Genomic DNA, 19,655 nt, shown 5'->3' on the forward strand with positions numbered 1-19,655 from the left:
TTTTCCATCAGCACATCGTCCCTAATATACCTGTCTATCAATCTTTCCAGCGTTTTTGCTAGTAAAGAGGATAGACTTATTGGTCTGTATGGCTTGGGGGTCTGGTCCATTACCCTACCAACTTTGGGGATATATGTGACATTCACCCTTCGCCATGCAGTTGGAATATATCTCCATGCCAAACTAGCTTTAAAGATCTTTGTTAGATGCGGGATAATCACACCCTGTCCCTTCTGTAGGAAGGCTGGACAGATCCCGTCCATTCCAGGTGATTTATATGGCTGGAATTTATTGATCGCCCACCTGACTTTTTCCGGTCTCGTGATGTCAGTAGCTAATTTCCAGTCCGCCTTAGTAGGTCTTCTGGGATAAGCTACCTCTACCGGAGGATTATTGTCAATAGATGAGCCGGGGAAATGTGCCTTGGTGAGCATTATTAAGCTTTCCATTGTTTCCACATACGTTTCGTCCTCTTTCTTCAAAAGGCCGACCTGATTCACAATACCATCCTTAGCCAGGACCTTGTGGATTCTGGAGCATGCGGGAGCCTGTTTGACTTCCTCGCAGAACTTTCGCCACGATTATCTTTTGGCTTTTCAGATCTCCTTATTATATTGCGTCAGCTTTTCTCTATAAACGGACCACTCCTGGTTGAATTTGGCTTTATTGAAGGTCACGCCTAGCAACTGAACTTCCCAAAAAATAAATTACTAACGTCACTAGACAGTTGTGTCTCAGAAAAGCTAATCTACATAAACCAAATTTCAGACAAGTCGGAGATCCAAAAGTTTTTGTCTGAGTGATTTGACATGGAATGTACCTTGTATGTATTATAGTTAGTTTGTATTTTAGGTTATCTCCAAAACGAAAACAAAATGGAAACTATGAAGACACTAACTACTGAACATCCTACGTACGAAAGGAATTATGTGAGTTCACACGCTGGAGAAAAAACATTGAATGAAAATGTGAAAGTTGCGATTGGACAAAGATCTTACAAGTGCGAAATTTGTTCTAAGCAGTTTACCCATGCAAGTAGTTTGAAAACACATTCGAGAATACACACTGGAGACAAACCCTACAAATGTGAAACTTGTTTGAAGCAATTTATTACGGCAGGTAAATTGAAAGCACATATGATGACTCACACTGGAGAAAAACCTCACAAGTGTGAAATTTGTTTTAAGCAGTTAAGTCAACTAGTCATACGAAAGTTCACACTGAAGAAGCATCTTACAAGTGTGAAGTTTGTTTTAAACAGTTTAGGCATGCAAGTAATTTGAAAACACATTTGAGAGTGCATACCGGAGAAAAACCTCACAGGTGTGAAATTTGTTTTAAGCCGTTTACTCAAGCCGTTAATTTGAAATCACATATGATGACTCACACTGGAGAAAAACCTCACAAGTGTGAAATTTGTTTTAAGCAGTTTAGTCAAGCAAGTACTTTGAAAACACATTCGAGAATACACACTGGAGACAAACCCTACAAATGTGAAACTTGTTTGAAGCAATTTCTTACGGCAGGTAATTTGAAAGCACATATGATGACTCACACTGGAGAAAAACCTCACAAATGTGAAATTTGTTTTAAGCAGTTCAAATATAAAATTTCTTTGGATGAGCATACGAAAGTTCACACTGAAGAAGCACCTTACAAGTGTGAAGTTTGTTTTAAACAGTTTCGGCATGCAAGTAATTTGAAAACACATTTGAGAGTGCATACCGGAGAAAAACCCCACAAATGTAAAATTTGTTTTAAGCAGTTCAAATATAAAATTTCTTTGGATGAGCATACGAAAGTTCACACTGAAGAAGCACCTTACAAGTGTGAAGTTTGTTTTAAACAGTTTCGGCATGCAAGTAATTTGAAAACACATTTGAGAGTGCATACCGGAGAAAAACCTCACAAGTGTGAAATTTGTTTTAAGTCGTTTACTCAAGCCGTTAATTTGAAATCACATATGATGACTCACACTGGAGAAAAACCTCACAAATGTGAAATTTGTCTTAAGCAATTTATTACGGCAAGTAATTTGAAAACACATTTGAGAGTGCACACTGGTAAAAAACCTTACAAGTGTGAAATTTGTTTTAAGCAGTTTAGTAAAGTAGGTAATTTGAAAGCACATTTGAGAATGCACACTGGAGAAAAACTTCACAAGTGTAAAATTTGTTTTAAGCAGTATAGTCAAGTAGGTAATTTGAAAGCACATTTGAGAGTGCACACTTGAGAAAAACTTCACAAGTGTGAAATTTGTTTTAAGCAGTTTATTCGAATAGATCATTTGAAAAGACATTTGAGATTTACACACTGGGAGAAAACCTTAAAAGTGTGAAGTTTGTTATAAGCAGTTTAGTGAAGGATGTTGTTTGAAAAACCTTACAAGTGTAATATATTTGTTTTACGGTAACTGGCCAAATTATTAGACCAAGCAAGAAAAAAATTACTATATTATGAAGTAATTTCGTTGATTATTATGAATATATTTGAAAAAAATTATTGTTTTGTTCTTTTTTGTGAATTTCCCTTTAACCAACCAACATCCTGAAACCTTTCAGAAAATTTTTGTTAATATGGGCAATAAAAGTTAGCCCATGTAAAATTATGGGCAATTTTCATCGAAAATTATAAAAAGGTCCTTTACTTTGGATACATAATATTAAATTCTGGTGATTAACCAAAGTGAAAATGGGGTTCCATGTCAAATAAATAAATATTACTGTTTTTTTTTGTGTTATTCTGTTTATATTGAATGTATTGAAGTACACATTAAAAGGCAAGATGATAACTATTTCGCACATAAAATACAGGAACATAGACACTTATATCATTTACTACACTTCTGTCTCAAATTTTATGATTCTTATAATTTGATTGTTGAATTCCTTTGTCTTTGTATTCATTTTCCCTTATTCCTAAATATTTATTCACTGACCCACAAAAAAGTGGCCACCCTATAAATTTCCGAAAATAAAAGTGTAGGTATTGGAAGTTTTATGCACTGTTTCATATTGTATACTGAACATCTTTCAATTTTAAAATAAAAAACGACCATTACTGCTTGATTCGTTAGCATAATTTATTTAATTAGAAGGCTAGAAAAGAAAATAGTGTAATATCGAAACGAATTACAAACAATAAAAATTACGAGAGAACTTAAACAAAATTGTCTAATCTTTATTATGCCCTAAAACATATACAGAGAGAGTCTGTAATTTGGAATAAATTCAATATCTCAAATACTAATTGTTTTTTAGAAAAACGCTCAGACCCGTCGATTGGTATTTCAAATTGTCCTTTTTGGCATACAATAATAGTGTATACAGGGTGTCCCAATTCAGAGATATGACGTCATCGTTGATTTTCTTAAATGGCAACACTGTAATTTTGATAGCTATTTTGATAGGGTGTGTAAAGTTATACACAACTGCAAAATTTCAAATTTTTATTCTCTACCATTTACAAGATAATAGAAAATAACCAAGTTATGTCTGTAATATGGAATAAATTCAATAATTAAAATACTAATTGTTTTTTTTTTAAATGCTCAGACCCGTCGATTAGTATTTCTAATTGCATTTTTGACGTACAATAATAATGTATACAGGGTGTCCCAATTTAGAGATATGGCGTCATCGTTGATTTTCTTAAATGGCAACACTGTCATTTTTATAGCTATTTTGATAGGGTGTGTAAAGTTATACACAACTGCAAAATTTAAAAATTTTGTTCCCTACGATTTACAAGATAATAAAAAATAACAAAGTTATGAAAAACAAATAATCAAATAATAATTGAATTTAATTATTTCAATTAAGCAAATACTCATAATGTTGCCCTCAATTATTGTCAAATTGTCAATGGGCAACGTTATGAGCATTTGCTTATTTGAAATAATTAAATTCAATTATTTTTGATTACTTGTTTTTCATAACTTTGTTATTTTTTATTATCTTGTAAATGATAAGGAATAAAAATTTGAAATTTTGCAGTTGTGTATAACTTTACACACCCTATCAAAATGACAGTGTTGCCATTTAAGAAAATCAACGATGACGTCATATCTCTAAATTGAGACACCCTGTATACATTATTATTGTATGTCAAAAATGACAATTTGAAATACTAATCGACGGGTCTGAGTATTTTTCAAAAAAACAATTAGTATTTTAATTATTGAATTTATTCCAAACTACAGGCATAACTTTGTTATTTTCTATTATCTTGTAAATGGTAAAGAATTAAAATTTGATATTTTACAGTTGTGTATAACTTTACACACCCTATCAAAATAGCTATCAAAATGACAGTGTTGCCATTTAAGAAAATCAACAACGACGTCATATCTCTAAATTGGGACACCCTGTATACATTATTATTGTATGTCAAAAAGGACAATTTGAAATTCTAATCGACGGGTCTGGGCATTTTCCAAAAAAAAAACAGTTAGTATTTGAGATATTGAATTTATTCCAAATTACAGACTCTCTCTGTATAACCGTTTGCATACGATTTGGAAGGCAAAGGAACAAATTTTTAATGAAAATTTGAGAAATACGTTCATATTCTTTAAGAAGCATGCTTTGAAGTTATGCAAGACTTTCTGGCTGGCCTGGTTAACTTCTAACCTTACGATGAAGTTCATCCCAAATATGTTCGATGATATTCTGATCTGAAATATCGAATCTGATCGAAAATATCTACCAGAACAACACAGTAAAAGTAGAAGAAGAACTAACTGACCCAATTGAAGCCGGCAATGGGATAAGACAGGGAGATTTCCTGAGTCCTCTGTTGTTCAACCTGATCATGGACGAAATAATAAAAAAAGTAAGAACCAAAAAAGGATACCAAATGGGAGAAAAACAACTTAAAATAATATGCTATGCAGACGACGCAATACTAATCTCTCAAAGTGAAGATAATTTACAACGTAAGCTGCACGAATTTAATATAACCGCTAGAAAATTTAACATGTTATTAATTTCCCCAAAAAAGACTAAATGCATGGTTATAACAGTAGATCTAATAAGGTGTAAATTAGAGCTGGAGGGTCAAATAAAAGAACAAGTCATGGAGTTTAAATATCTAGGCATCATACTATATGCAGCTACGGAAAGCTCAAAACAGAAGTGGAAGATCAGGTGAATAAAGCAAACAGAGCCGCAGGTTGCCTGAATGAAACAATATGGAGAAATAAAAACATCGGAAAAGAAGTGAAAGGCAGAATTTACAAAACAGTCATCAGACCAATAATGACATACGCGGCAGAAACACGACCTGATACAGAAAGAACAAAAAGAATGCTAGAAACAGCAGAGATGAAAACATTGCGAAAAATCGATGGTAAGATGATGTGGGATAGAGCTAGAAGTGCAGATATACGAAGGAGATGCAAGGTGGACAACATTAATAACTGGGTGAAAAGCAGAAGAGTAGAATGGAACGACCACATCAGCCGAATGACAACAAATAGAGTAGTAAGGACGGCGAGAGACGGTTCCCCAATAGGAAGACGATCAGTGGGAAGACCACGAAAAAGATGGAATGACAACTTACTGGGGGCACATTGAAAAACAGACAGAGTAATGTCTATATAAAAAGAAGAAGATATTCTGATCAGGGCTGCAGGCTGGTCATTCTAGAGTATTAATTCCTACTTCCTTCACGATTCTTGCAGTATGCGGTCGTGCATTATCATGCATAAACACGAAATTGTCCCCAATAAATGGACCAAATGGTTCATTTATTGGGGACTAAAGCAGAAGCTACTGCTTTTGTCAAAACATCCTTTATGTACCGGTGAGCATTCAGGAGGCCATTGATGAAAATAAGTTCAGTTCGAACTTCAAATGAGATTCTAGCCCAAACCATGACACCACCAACGTCAAACTTTCTTCTCTGGGACATACAAGCATGGGCGGGCATATCTTTCATTTCTCCATCTTAAAACCCTCTCTCGGTCATCGCCAGACTTACAGAACCGCGATTCATCAGTAAAGAGAATTCGGTTCCAATCCTGTATATCCAAGTGTTAATGTTGTAATTCGGGAACAATAGCCGACTTTCTTGCCATTAGTCTTCTTTCATTGAGGCGGCTTCTAACCCTTCTCTTACATTAACTTTTCGAACCTCGTGCAGACGGTTTCTTGCAACAATTGCAGTGAAATGGCGATTTCTTAAAAGTTCCATTACAATAATAGGCTAGCGGCAGGCACCCCCAAAATGACCAGGTACTGACCACGGAGAGGTGAATGGCCAATTTTAGACATACTATATGTTTTTGACGGTGCTGAAAACGAAAATGAGATTTATTTTGAATTTCATGTGGGGGAACATTGTCAAAATTGCAATTTTCCTCTAAAAATAAATAAAAATAAAATCATGTTTTTTTGTGTTGTGTTTACCTTGCTACAACTCTGTTCCATTTTAATATTTTTTTCTGATATTTTTACAATATATAGCTCTAACATTTCTGAAGACAACGGTACCTGATTTAAGCTTTAATTCTTATTCTGATGAAGGTTATGAATTTTTCAAAGGAAAAGGTGCGGATCTGTGCATTGCAAAGTTTAATCGCAAAAGTTGAGTGACGAAATTTAAAATTTAGACTTTTAATCACGTATATGTTAAAACAGAGAGTTCAAAGAAGTTTTCTGGAAAATTTTAGATCAAAATGTTTTATAGAAAAAAAAAAAGTGCAACTTTTATTATCGACATTAGAAATCCCCAATATAACGGTTATTTTTCGAGATACTGACCATGGGTGGTGAATTTCTAATTTTGGCCTTAGATTATATTTTTGATAGTGCTGAAAACAAAAATGAAATTTATTATTTTAAATTTTAGCTGGGGGAATATTGTCAAAATCTCAAATTTACCATAAAAATAAAAAAAAAGTGAAATCACGTTTTTTTTGTGTTTAACTCGCTACAATTCTGGTCGATTTTAATATTTTTTTCTAAGGTTTCTAAACTATATGTTGCTCACTTTTTTGAAGACAACGGTATCTTATTTAAGACTTCAGTCTTATTCTAGTAAAAGTTATGAATTTTTTAAAGTACAATGTGCAGATTCGTGAATTGCAAAGTTTAATCGCAAATGTTGATTGGCAAAATTTAAAATTTATCTTATTAATCACGTTTATGTTAAAACATAGAGTACAATGAAGTTTTCTAGAAAGTTTTATTTAGAAATGTTTAATAGAAAAAAAATGGCACAACTTTTAATATAGACGTTATATGTACATCCCCAAAATAACGCTTATTTTTCGAGATACTGACCATGGTAGGTGAATGGCTAATTTTGGTCTTACAATGAAAAAGATATTTATTTTGAATTTTATGTTTGGGAACATTGTCAAAATCGCAATTTTAACCTAAAAATGAAAAAAAAAGTGAAGTCACGAATTTTTAGTTTAACTCGCTACAACTCTGTTCCATTTTAATATTTTTTCTAAAATTTCTACAGCGTATATTTCTCTCTTTGTGAAGACTATTAAAATAACTGTAGTCTTTCAGTCTTTTCCTTATAAAAGTTATGAATTTAAAAAAATAAAAGGTGCAGATCCCTGAGTTGCAGAGTTAAATCCCATTAGGTGACAAACTTAAAAATTTATCTATTTGATTACGTTTATGTTAAACCATAGAGTTCAAAGAAGTTTTAGGTCTAAAATTCAAAATAAACTTGATTTTCGTTTTCAACACCATCAAAAACATAAAGTAAGACCAAAATTAGCCATTCACCACCAATGATCAGTATCACGAAACATTAGCGTTATTTTGGGGATTTATAACGTAGATGTTAAAAGTTGCACCATTTGTTTTCTATAAAACATTTTGATCCAAAACTTTCCAAAAAACTTTTTTGTACCCATGCTTTATTTTTGAGTTTGATAATCTATATTTCAAATTTTGGCAGTCATATTTTGCGATTAAACTTTGCAATTCACGAATCTGCACCTTGTACTTTAAAGATTCATAACTTTTACTAGAATAAGACTAAAAGCTTAAAGCAGAAACCATTTTTTTCAAAAAAGTGAGCGATATATAGTGTACAAACTTTAGAAAAAAAAGATTAAAATGGACCAGAGTTGTAGCGAGCTAAGCTCAAAAAAACGTGATTTAATTTTTTTTTTAATCTTAAGGTAAAATTGCAATTTTGACAATATTCCCCCACCTAAAATTTAAAATTTCATTTTCGTTTTCATCACGGTCAAAAACATAATCTAAGCCCAAAATTAGCCATTCACCACCCATGGTCAGTATCTCGAAAAATAAGCGTTATATTGGGGATTTCGAATGTCGACATTAAAAGATGCACTATTTTTTTTTCTATAAAACATTTTGATCTAAAACTTACCAGAAAACTTCTTTGTACTCTCGATTTTAACATAAACGTGATTAAGAAGCTAAATTTTGAACTTTGTCACACAACTTTTGCAATTAAACTTTGCAATGCACAAATCCGCACCTTTTCCTTTGAAAAATTCATAACCTTTATCAGGATAAGAATAAAAGCTTGAAACAGGTACCGTTGTCTTCAGAAATGTTAAAGCTATATACTGTAAAAATTTTAGAAAAAAATATTAAAATGGAACTGAGTTGTAGCGAGGTAAACGCAAAAAAACGTGATTTATTTTTTTTTATTTTTAGGTTAAAATTGCGATTTTGACAATGTTCCCCACATAAAATTCAAAATAAACCTCATTTTCGTTTTCGGCACCCTCGAAAATATAAAGTATGAATAAAATTAGCCATTCACCCCTCCGTGGTCAGTATCTCGAAAACTAAGCGCTTTTTTGAGGGTGTGCCGCTCGTGTATAAAACGATCATCTATTCGCGGTAACTCTTCTACGATCGGAATCATGTCGACGCCCAGATAGCAATATAAACTTGTTTCAAACTTGCAACAAGTTTGATACATCAAACATGAAAGCTTGCTGCAGGTTTGCCATGGCAACTTTGCAAACTTGCAGCAAGTTTAAATCATACTTGCTAGTTGGAGTGTGACAAACTTGCTAGTTGAAGTGTGACAAACTTGCTAGTTGGAGTGTGACAAACTTGCATGAAGTTTTTTTTTTCAAACTTGATATAACAAAATTGCTGAAGGTTTGTTTTTGTTTTGTTGCATGAAGTTTGTTTTTTCAAACTTGATACAAACTTCCTTAAGGTTTGTTTTGACATACTAGCCACAATTTGAATAAAACAACGTGAATAAAAAATACAATACCATTTTATATAACTATTTATTCAGTAATCACTCAACTAAAATACAATCTATTGTCTAAAATTATTTATTGGAACTTACATTAAACCCGCTAGCTTCAGATTCCGATGCTCAGTTTTGTCTGTCAGCTCTGAAACAAATATAGAAGAAATTGTTATAAACTCTTGCTGTGTGAACATAATTAATATTTGCTATTAAAAGAGACAAAAAGATGTTAAAGTAACAATTTTACAATAAAACCTAAAACTTATTTACATATACAGTGGAACCTCGATAAGTCGGCCCCCGATAACCCGGAAGTCCGGCTAACCCGGACCGATTTTCATCAGACAAACATTTCAACAATAAAAATGTATGTATTATGTTAAAACATTTTATCTGTAGCCGCTTCTGGAATGTCTTAAAAATATCGAGTTTCATTGATAAAACTTGGCTTCGACCATAATATAATATTTGAGAGATAATGGGTATTTGTGTAATTTGAACTATACGATAAAAATAACTCATGGCACATGGCGGCAGCGGCGACAGAGAGACGTTCATTATCCATTATCGGGCTATCGCAAACAACAGGCACCTTTTATTCCTTTATTTATTTTCAACTGTCTTTTAAAAAATTATTTTTAGAACAATGGTCTTTTAAACTTTAAACAATGAAAGAGCCACTGTTCTTAAATAACATAACATCGTTCCGATGGCAGACGAAATTGACACAACCGAAACTGACTGAGTTTTTTTTACCTAGAAATGAACAATACTCTATCTATACTGTCTATAGTCTATACTATACTCTACAATATACAACTATAATAGGTAAGTTAGATGTGTACTGTGCATATATATTTCATGTTATTTTAATTATAACGGACTTTATCTATAAGTATACCTTATTTTATTAATTTTTACAATGCTCTCCGGCTAACCCGGATTTTCGATAACCCGGATCGGCCGCGATCCCGATTAATCCGAGTTATCGAGGTTCCACTGTAATATTATTATAAATATAATTTATTTTAAATAGTAAATAGCTAGACAGTAATACAGCTAGAAGCTACGAAAAACATAAAAAAACTTACCTCAATTTCACCAAAGCAAAAAGAATACAGTATTTCTCATGATCATCTTTCAGTGCGTCACAGTTTTTCGATTTCTTTCTAACGCATTAAATTGTATGTGACAGAAAAAAAGGCACGTCGGTGATTACATTTCGTTGGTGACATTTTCATAACATTTCTTCTAGTTATTCTAGTTGTCGATAGATGGCGCCATAATAAAAAAATAATTTTTTTTTAATTAGATCATAATATTACAAATATAATCTGTATAATTTATAAGACTATACAAATCAAAGAAAATACCATTTTATAAATGCAAGAAACACATTTGATTTGTTTTTATTCCAAATTGAAAATAAAATGTGACAACTGTCAGATTTAACTAAAATGTCATGTTAGAATAAATGTCATAAATGTGTATTATCACGGACTTACCCTTTTTCCTATCATTTGTTACGCACTGAAAAATGATCATGAAAGGGACAATACCAATCTGTACCTATAATCACCACAAGCAGGTGGGTCTATGAAAAACTGAAGAAAAGAAGCTTCAGCTTAGTAATTAAAGTAATAGTCTCGGATAATTGTACGGTAAATGTTGTAAAAAACTAAAAGAAAAATATCAACATAGGATAGGGACAGTGGTGTCATGGTGAGGGAACGCGTGGGAACGCCGTTCCCGCACTGGTTAAGAAAAGAAAAAAAAAATAATAGAGAATTTAGGTTTTGTAAACAAAAATTAGCAGTGCGTTCTGGCACTGCGTTCCCGCACTGCTAATTTTGCCATGACATCACTGGATAGGGATAGGACATAGGACATAACCACAAATTATCACCGCTTAGCTTGGCAGGCATGTTACTTTTCCCGTGTTGCCAGCTATCGAGTAAGCTTTTTCCCTCAACGTACCTTAAAAATTTCCACTTTTATGATAAAATTCCCTCCTATGCTCCTATTTAAAAAATCTGTGAAAATATGTTGAATTATTTTCAAATATTTTGATTTTTTTAAATATTTTACAATGGACTGGAGCAAAGATTCCTTTATAAGTTAACTTTTTCCCCTTTATGTTAAAAATTCTCTCCGGTGGCAACACTTTCGTTTTCGTGGACGTGATATCAGTCTGGGTAACGAACGAAACCGAACCGAACCGACTGTAACGTGTAAGTCAACCAAATAGATGACGGCTTTGCAACTGTAAGCTTGCAGCAAAGTTGCTACAAACTTGAATCATCATCTTTGTCATAACAATATTGCAGCAAACTTGACACAAACTTGCTTAGTCATATTTGACGCAGCAATTTAAAATCAAAGAAGAATCAAACTTGCCACAAGTTTACATGCTATCTGGGCGCGTGAGTATGTACCAGTCTCCATAAAGCGATGGATAGCTCTCCGTACTGTAGTTCTCGGAATACCTAAAGTTTCGGGTACATAAACTTGACTTCTTCCCTCTTGTAGCAATGCAATAATTCGAGCAACATCTACTGTATATAATACCATATCTTAATTATTCACTTAGTCAAAATCCACGTTTGAAAAGCTAAATTACTGTTTGATTAAATGCTTTCAACTGAAGATAAACAGCGACTACAGAAAACAACAACATAAACGTCAAAACTACTAAGTCACAAATTGTCAAAATCAATCATACATGATCGCAATAAATATTTAAATTGAGACGCAATATTAAACAGTGCATAAAACTTCCAACAAATTCTTATTTTAGTAAATTTATAAGGTGGCCACCTTTTTGCCGTTCAGTATATATTATAGTTATTTGTATTTTAGGTTATCTCCAAAACGAAAACAAAATGGAAATTGAGGAGACATCAACTACTGAACATTCATCTTACGAAAGAAATTATGTGAGTCCACAAGCTGAAGAAAAAACATTGAATCAAAATATGAAAGTTGAGATTGGACAAAGATCTTATAAGTGTGAACTTTGTTTTAAGCAGTTTATTACACCAAGTAAGTTGAAATCGCATTCGAGAGTGCACACTGGAGACAAACCTTACAAGTGTGAGATTTGTTTTAAACAATTTAGTGAAGCAGGCAATTTGAAAACACATTTGAGAGTTCACACTGGAGACAAACCCTACAAATGTGAAATTTGTCTTAAGCAATTTATTACGGCAAGTAATTTGAAAACACATTTGAGAGTGCACACTGGTAAAAAACCTTACAAGTGTGAAATTTGTTGTAAGCAGTTTTCTTCAACAAATTATTTGAAAATACATTTGAGAGTGCACACTGGAGAAAATCTTCACAAGTGTGAAATTTGTTTTAAGCAGTTTCGTGAAGCAGCACAGTTGAAAAAACATCTGAGAGTGCACACTGGAGAAAATCTTCACAAGTGTGTTATCTGTTTTAAGCAATTTATTCGAATAGATCGTTTGAAGACACATTTGAGAGTGCACACTGGAGAAAAACTTCACAAGTGTGAAATTTGTTTTAAGCAGTTTGTTCGAATAGATCATTTGAAAAGACATTTGAGATTTACACACTGGGGAAAAACCTTAAAAGTGTAAAGTTTGTGTTAAGCAGTTTATTACAGCAAGTAACTTGAAAGCGCATTATAATATCGTCGCCTTAGTACAACTTGATAACTCCAAAATTGACGTTTTTGAGATAACTAGTTCACAAGATGTATTTTATTTGACTCTATATTGTGTAAAAACTTGATAACTAGCTTCAAACGGGTTAAGTATTTATTTACGATTGACGAAAGTTGATAAAACTCAAATGCCGCTAATATTCAGTGCTAAAACTTGACAAGATAAGTTATCAAGCTATTTTTTAATAGAAATAATCGTGAATACGACATACACTGAATGCTATAACTAGGTAACTCCAGTTATCTAGTTGTAGCACGTGTTTTTCTGAAACCATTGAGCTTACCACGTAAATGCTATCTGTTTATTCGGTTCATGTTAATGCAAAAATTCTAGAATTGTTAGTAGATTTGGCAACCCCAATGGCAGAGGGTTAATTGTCACCAAAATAATGCTTAAAATATTGGTTTTGTTAAAAAGTTCATTTAGATGCAACTTGGCATGGCATGCGACATTACCAAATGTTAACATTATGGTAGTGCTAAAAGTTGATAACTTTATTTTTCATGTTATTTTCCATATTGGAAAGCAAATTTACACCGTATTCCTAAATAGATCAGTAGCCAAAAAGTTAAGGAACAGTATTTTACAGCTGCAGAGTGAATTCCGTATTTACCAACATCATGGGAGCAGCACAAATGTCTTAAAAATCTTTTTAAATCTTTTTTTTTTTTTAATTGTTAATTTTTTATGGCATGGACTTTATGTCATTCAGCCAGTCACAACATAAGTATTAGTGTCATGTGTAGTGTGTATGTTGAGTAAGTGTCTTGTTACTTTGCAAAGATGACGTCATTAGCGTAAAACTACTTGTAATTACACATAATAGACGCTATTTTACTAAAAATCAACTTCAGAAGTTAAGAATTCGTAAAATATAGGGATTTTTTTTTATTTCAAAATATGAGGATATCTAGAATGATATTAAAGTCAAATAAAAAATTAATGAGTTAAAAATTAAAAATACTTTTGAATTTATTAAAGAAAAACATACGCTGGGGTCACAATTTCCCCCGCTTGGTCATCCGAAGGTTAATAGTCTAAGAGCTAGTGAACCCTCCGACTAACGGTCGTCTTGTAAGGCTAGAAATTTGTATAGTGATAATTCATAGCACACCAAGGCTAAAAACCATGACCTGGCAGGCATCAGCCGTGCACGTGTATCTACCAGGTGAATCGAAAAGTGCATAGTTTAGGAGAAAAATAAACTTTCTCCTGTAAAGTTTAAATTTAAGTATGTGTTTGAGTAAGTCATTTAGAAGAAATGTGTACAATGACAGGCGATTCTGAAGAGCACAAGACCTTGCCAGGCGAGGGGAAAGATTAGGGGTTTTTCGTAAAATTATTTTTTTTTTGCATCGAAATTTTTTTTTTTTGTTTTTTGAAACATTATAAACAGAAAAGGTCTCTAGTGATTTTTCTCTTAGGTTAATAGTTTTTGCTATATAAGCGATTAAAAATTTTGAAAAATGCGAAATCGGCCATTTTTAACCCTAAATCGGACATTTAACTAAAAATTTCAATGTTGCTAAGGTAGGTAGATATTCTTTAAACAATGATTGATGAAATCCCGATTAGTTTTTTGCAATACAATATCGAAATCCGGTTTGTTTTTAATTGCTAATCAAGCGGGCGCGACACTGTAGTATAAGTGATGACGTTTGAGTTTGCATAAATTCATTATCTCGAGAAAGGGCAAATTTGAAGAGAAATCCTGACAGGTCGATTTTTATTCTTAAATTAGGACTTTTTGGCATATATATAATACTAGTAACGTCATCCATCTGGGCGTGATGACGTAATCGATGATTTTTTAAATGAGAGTAGGGGTTGTGTGACAGCTCATTTGAAAGGTTATTTAATTCTCTATTCACTAATATAAACATTAACATAATTATTTATACAGGGTGTACAAAAAAAAATTTTTATTAAATTAATTTAGACAAAAAGAAGAAAAAATTTTTTGTACACCCTGTATAAACCATTATGTTAATGTTTATATTACTGAATAGAGAATTAAATAACCTTTCATATGAGCTGTTGCACAACCCCTACTCTCAATTAAAAAAATCATCGATTACGTCATCACGCCCAGATGGATGACGTCACTATTATTATATATATGCCAAAAAGTCCTAATTTAAGAATAAAAATCGACCTGTCTGAGGATTTCTCTTCAAATTTGCTCTCGAGATAATGAATTTATGCAAACTCAAACGTCCTCACTTATACTACAGTGTCGCGCCCGCTTGATTAGCAATTAAAAAACAAACGGGTTTTCGATATTGTATTGCAAAAAATAATCGGGATTTCATCAATCATTGTTTAAAGAATATCTACCTACCTTAGCAACATTGAAATTTTTAGTTAAATGTCCGATTTAGGGTTAAAAATGGCCGATTTCGCAATTTTCAAAATTTTTAATCGCTTATATAACAAAAGCTATTAACCTAAGAGAAAAATCACTAGATACCTTTTCTGTTTATAATGTTTCAAAAAACCAAAAAAAAATTTTCGACGCAAAAAAAATAATTTTACGAAAAACCCCTAATCTTTCCCCTTGCCTGGCAAGGTCTTGTGCTCTTCAGAATCGCCTGTCATTGTACACATTTCTTCTAAATGACTTACTCAAACACATACTTAAATTTAAACTTTACAGGAGAAAGTTTATTTTCCCCCTAAACTATGCACTTTTCGATTCACCTGGTAGATACACGTGCACGGCCGATGCCTGCCAGGTCATGGTTTTTAGCCTTGGTGTGCTATGAATTATCACTATACAAATTTCTAGCCTTACAGGACGACCGTTAGTTGGAGGGTTCACTAGCTCTTAGACTATTAGGCGACGATATGATGACTCACACTGGAGAAAAATCTTACAAGTGAAGAGTACAGGGGGAACACAAGGAATGTCACTTTTTCATTCAGTTTTCTCGCTATGTGGTAGCAAAAACTGAGTACTATCGACTAGGCTATCGATTCAAGACAGTAAACATAAAGATCAGTCTAAAATTGTTTTAAAAATTTTTATCCATTCGAAGGACCAGAATTGTCCGCACGCCACTGAACAAAAATAAGGAATTTTAGCAGTTTTTTGGTGCTTCATTAAATTAATAAGTTAATATAGATTCATATTATATTAAGATTACAGAATAAGAATTGCTAGAATTCTGCTAATAATATCCTGAGTAGTTTTTAGGTATCATAAGAATTAAACCTTTATTCGTGTTTATCTCAATATGTATAAAATGTGACATTCCTTGTTTTTCCCCTGTACTCTTCAAGTATTGAGATTTGTTTTAAGCAGTTTATTCGAATAGATCATTTGAAAAGACATTTGAGATTTACACACTGGGAAAAAACCTTAAAAGTGTGAAGTTTGTTTTAAGCAGTACAGTGAAGGAGGTTGTTTGAAAAACCTTATAAGTGTAATATTTACGATGATGTTGCCATAATTAATTATGTAAGCCGCAACAAAAGGGTATTAAACGAAAAAGCTATAGAGCTGAAACAGGAAGCTGCTACGTTTGGTCTACATATAAATGAAAGCAAAACAAAATATCTGGAGTGCATAAAATCGAATCAATATGAGAATCTGAAGGTAGACAACCATACCTACGAATATGCCTCCACTTTTCCCTACCTAGGCTCAATAATAAATGACAACAACATCAGTCAAGAAATACAACCACGGATTCTTAGCGTTAATAAGTAAGTGCGTTTATGCATACAAAGACTTGAATGAAAAGTAAGTTACTGAATCGTTTGTCTAAGCTTAGAATCTACAAAACAGTAATTAGACCAGTGGTCACATATGGATGTGAATGATGTTTTTGTCAAAAAGCTGAAAATGGAGATATTAAGCAACAACGGTTCTCCTTTAAAATCAATATTGTGCGATCTTTGATGTTAGGATCTCAAATAGGGGCTGATTCTTTGTTTTCTAAAGGAGTTCTGACACCGGTTCAATAAAAAAACTTAAACTTAAGCAAAAAAGAATAAAATGATGAATTAAATGAGGCGCAAAGAGGTCCACTTACCAATTCAATCCCTGCATTTGGTCTTCAAGAGGGCCCTCAGCTGCATTTAACACTGCACCAAGTCCATACACAAAAAAGCCTTACAAGCTACGCTTTTACACCGGCAAACTAGCGAGCCGTTGGTTGAGTAGCAACTTGCGAGCCATTGATTGTAGAACAACTCGCTTCTCTTGCTTTTGACGAACACTACGAGGCTCCAGTTTTTGCACTCATTAAAGCAAACCTCTTTTCTATCGCGATAAAAGGCAAAATAACTAGAGTTGGGACTATTTGCCTTCCTCGTGTAAATAAGTTAATTCAAATTTAAATGAAAATACAACATTCTCCCCCACCAAAATGCAGCTTTGAATGGTGCATTTTAAAACTATTACAAGCTAATAAACAAAAAAAAATAACTTAAGTCATGGCACTCTGGAATAAATCCCAAAAAAAATTAACCAATATCATACTAATAACAAGATCAACAAAAAAAACTAAGGAATTATTTAGATAGGCAGAGGACACAGCTTGACCAGGGGGCGTCGAAGAATTCCCTTGGTGGTCTTAACATCCGCAACTCTTATAATTCCATCCTGTCCCGGAAATACTTGGGATATTCGTCCCAAACACCGTTGCGACGGAGGGATATTATCATCCTTTATAAGGACCATCGTTCCTAGTTCGATAGGTTTTAAATTATCGGATGAAGTCCATTTACTGCGCTGATGCAAAGTATGCAAGTATTCTTTGCTCCAGCGTTCCCAAAAAGTTTTATGCATTTGATTTATTAACTTCCATCTCATCAAATGAGATGCAGGAATATACGCTCCATCAAGAGGTTCAAACACAGCCGAAAGAGGTTCTAGATTTAAAAAATGACCCGGCGTTAGAACTGACAAATCATTAGGATCAGAACTTATAGGGGTCAAGGGCCTAGAATTAAGATACGATTCAATCTGAATTACGACCGTGTTTAGTTCCTCATATGACAAGATCTGATCACCTATAACGCGAGCTAGGTGCGTCTTTACTGACTTTATTCCCGCCTCCCCTAAACCGCCAAAGTGGGCAGCAGATGCAGCATTAAAATGGAAGGAAATATTTTCATTTGAAGCAGCATTTTTCATGAGGTTAAGGTATTTAGCAGCGCCAACAAAATTACTGCCACGATCAGAATATAAATTATCAACCCTACCACGACGAGCTATGAAACGCTGCAAAGCAGAGAGAAAAGTCTCACTTGATAAATCACTAGCTAACTCTAAATGAAGAGCTTTGGTGGCCATGCAAACAAAGAGGCAAAGATACACCTTACAAGATTTAGCTCCTCGATAGCGATTCATCACAACATAAAACGGTCCACCAAAATCCATACCTGAATTCAGGAAGGGTTTAACCTGGGAAATTCTAACTAGGGGTAAGTTACCCATTGGAGGTTGGTAATTTCTAGGATTGGGCCTCCAACACTGTATACATTTTGACAAAACCGAGCGTATAGCACGCTTAGGAGACAAAATCCAAAATGACTGGGCAAGCAAAAAACTAACTGTATGCAGCCCAGCATGACAGTATCGTTTATGGTAATAATCAATCAGCAAATAAGTTAATCGACTTTCGCGAGGTAGGATGCAAGGAAATTTCTTATCAATCGAAACAGACAAATATCTAAGACGACTTCCAACCCGTAATACTCCTTGATCATCGATAAAGCAGGACAACTTTCGCAAAGGTTTGGAAAAAACATTTCCCTCGAACTCCCTTTCAAAATATCGATGTTGAGTATATTTAACTAGCATAATCAATGACTCATAAAGTTCCTTTGAACGCAAGGGACCTTCTCTCTTATCATTGGGGAATTTTGAATTCCAAGCAAACCTCAAGATCCAAGCTATAAGTCGTCGTATAAACGAGAAATCGGAAATGTCATTCAATAGATTCTCAAGAAAATTATCATCATTAACACAAGCCAAAGTTACCGTACGCTCCTCATCAAACATTTCAGCACACTCAGAAAAGCAACAGGAAGCGTCTGGAATGGGATCGGTGTTATACAAAAACTCAGGACCTGCAAACCAATGAGATTGCTCCAACATTAGAGCAGGTAAAACACCTCTGGAAGCCAAATCAGCGGGATTCTGAGCAGAAGGAACATAAAACCAACTATTAGGAGAAAGGCGTTCCTGTATATATGAAACCCGGTTAGAAACAAAAGTTTTCCAACGATGAGGAGAGGATTTTATCCAACTTAAAGCTACCTGAGAATCGGACCAAGCTACAAATTTTGCGATTTTAAGTTTAGGATCTAATACTCTGACTACAAACTGCATGAGTTTAGATAGTAGAACTGCAGCGGACAGCTCCAAACGTGGAATGCTTACAGTTCTTATGGGAGCCACTTTTGACTTCGCGCAAACAAAAAAGACACAAACCTGACCATCTGGTAGAACAAAACGCAAATAAATAACAGCGGCATAACCCTTTTCACTACTGTCACAAAACCCATGTACCTCACAACAAATATACCTGGACACGAACATGCACCTAGGTATTTCAAGCTGTGCAAGGGATAACAGTTGTTCCTTATACTGGTTCCAAACTTTACAAATTGAGTCTGGAGGAGAGTCATCCCAGTCGATTCCGGACAACCATAAACATTGGATAAGGTGCTTCGTGAACAAAGTCATGGGAGCTAGAAACCCTACAGGATCAAACACTCGGGCCAATTCAGACAACA

The 19,655-nt window shown here is 33.8% G+C and overlaps 1 protein-coding gene across 1 annotated transcript; it reads left to right on the forward strand.

The window, feature by feature from the left end:
* Positions 1 to 875: 875 nt before the first annotated feature.
* On the forward strand, positions 876 to 19,000 carry LOC126890992 (zinc finger protein 626-like). The gene is made up of 3 exons (XM_050660173.1): positions 876 to 1,119; positions 12,076 to 12,258; positions 18,924 to 19,000. The coding sequence occupies exons 1-3, from the start codon at positions 876 to 878 to the stop codon at positions 18,998 to 19,000; spliced, it is 504 nt and encodes a 167-aa protein (XP_050516130.1).
* The last annotated feature ends 655 nt before the right edge of the window (positions 19,001 to 19,655 follow it).

This window comes from Diabrotica virgifera, chromosome 9 (assembly GCF_917563875.1).
Source record: "Diabrotica virgifera virgifera chromosome 9, PGI_DIABVI_V3a".
NCBI classification, from domain to species: Eukaryota; Metazoa; Arthropoda; class Insecta; order Coleoptera; family Chrysomelidae; genus Diabrotica; species Diabrotica virgifera.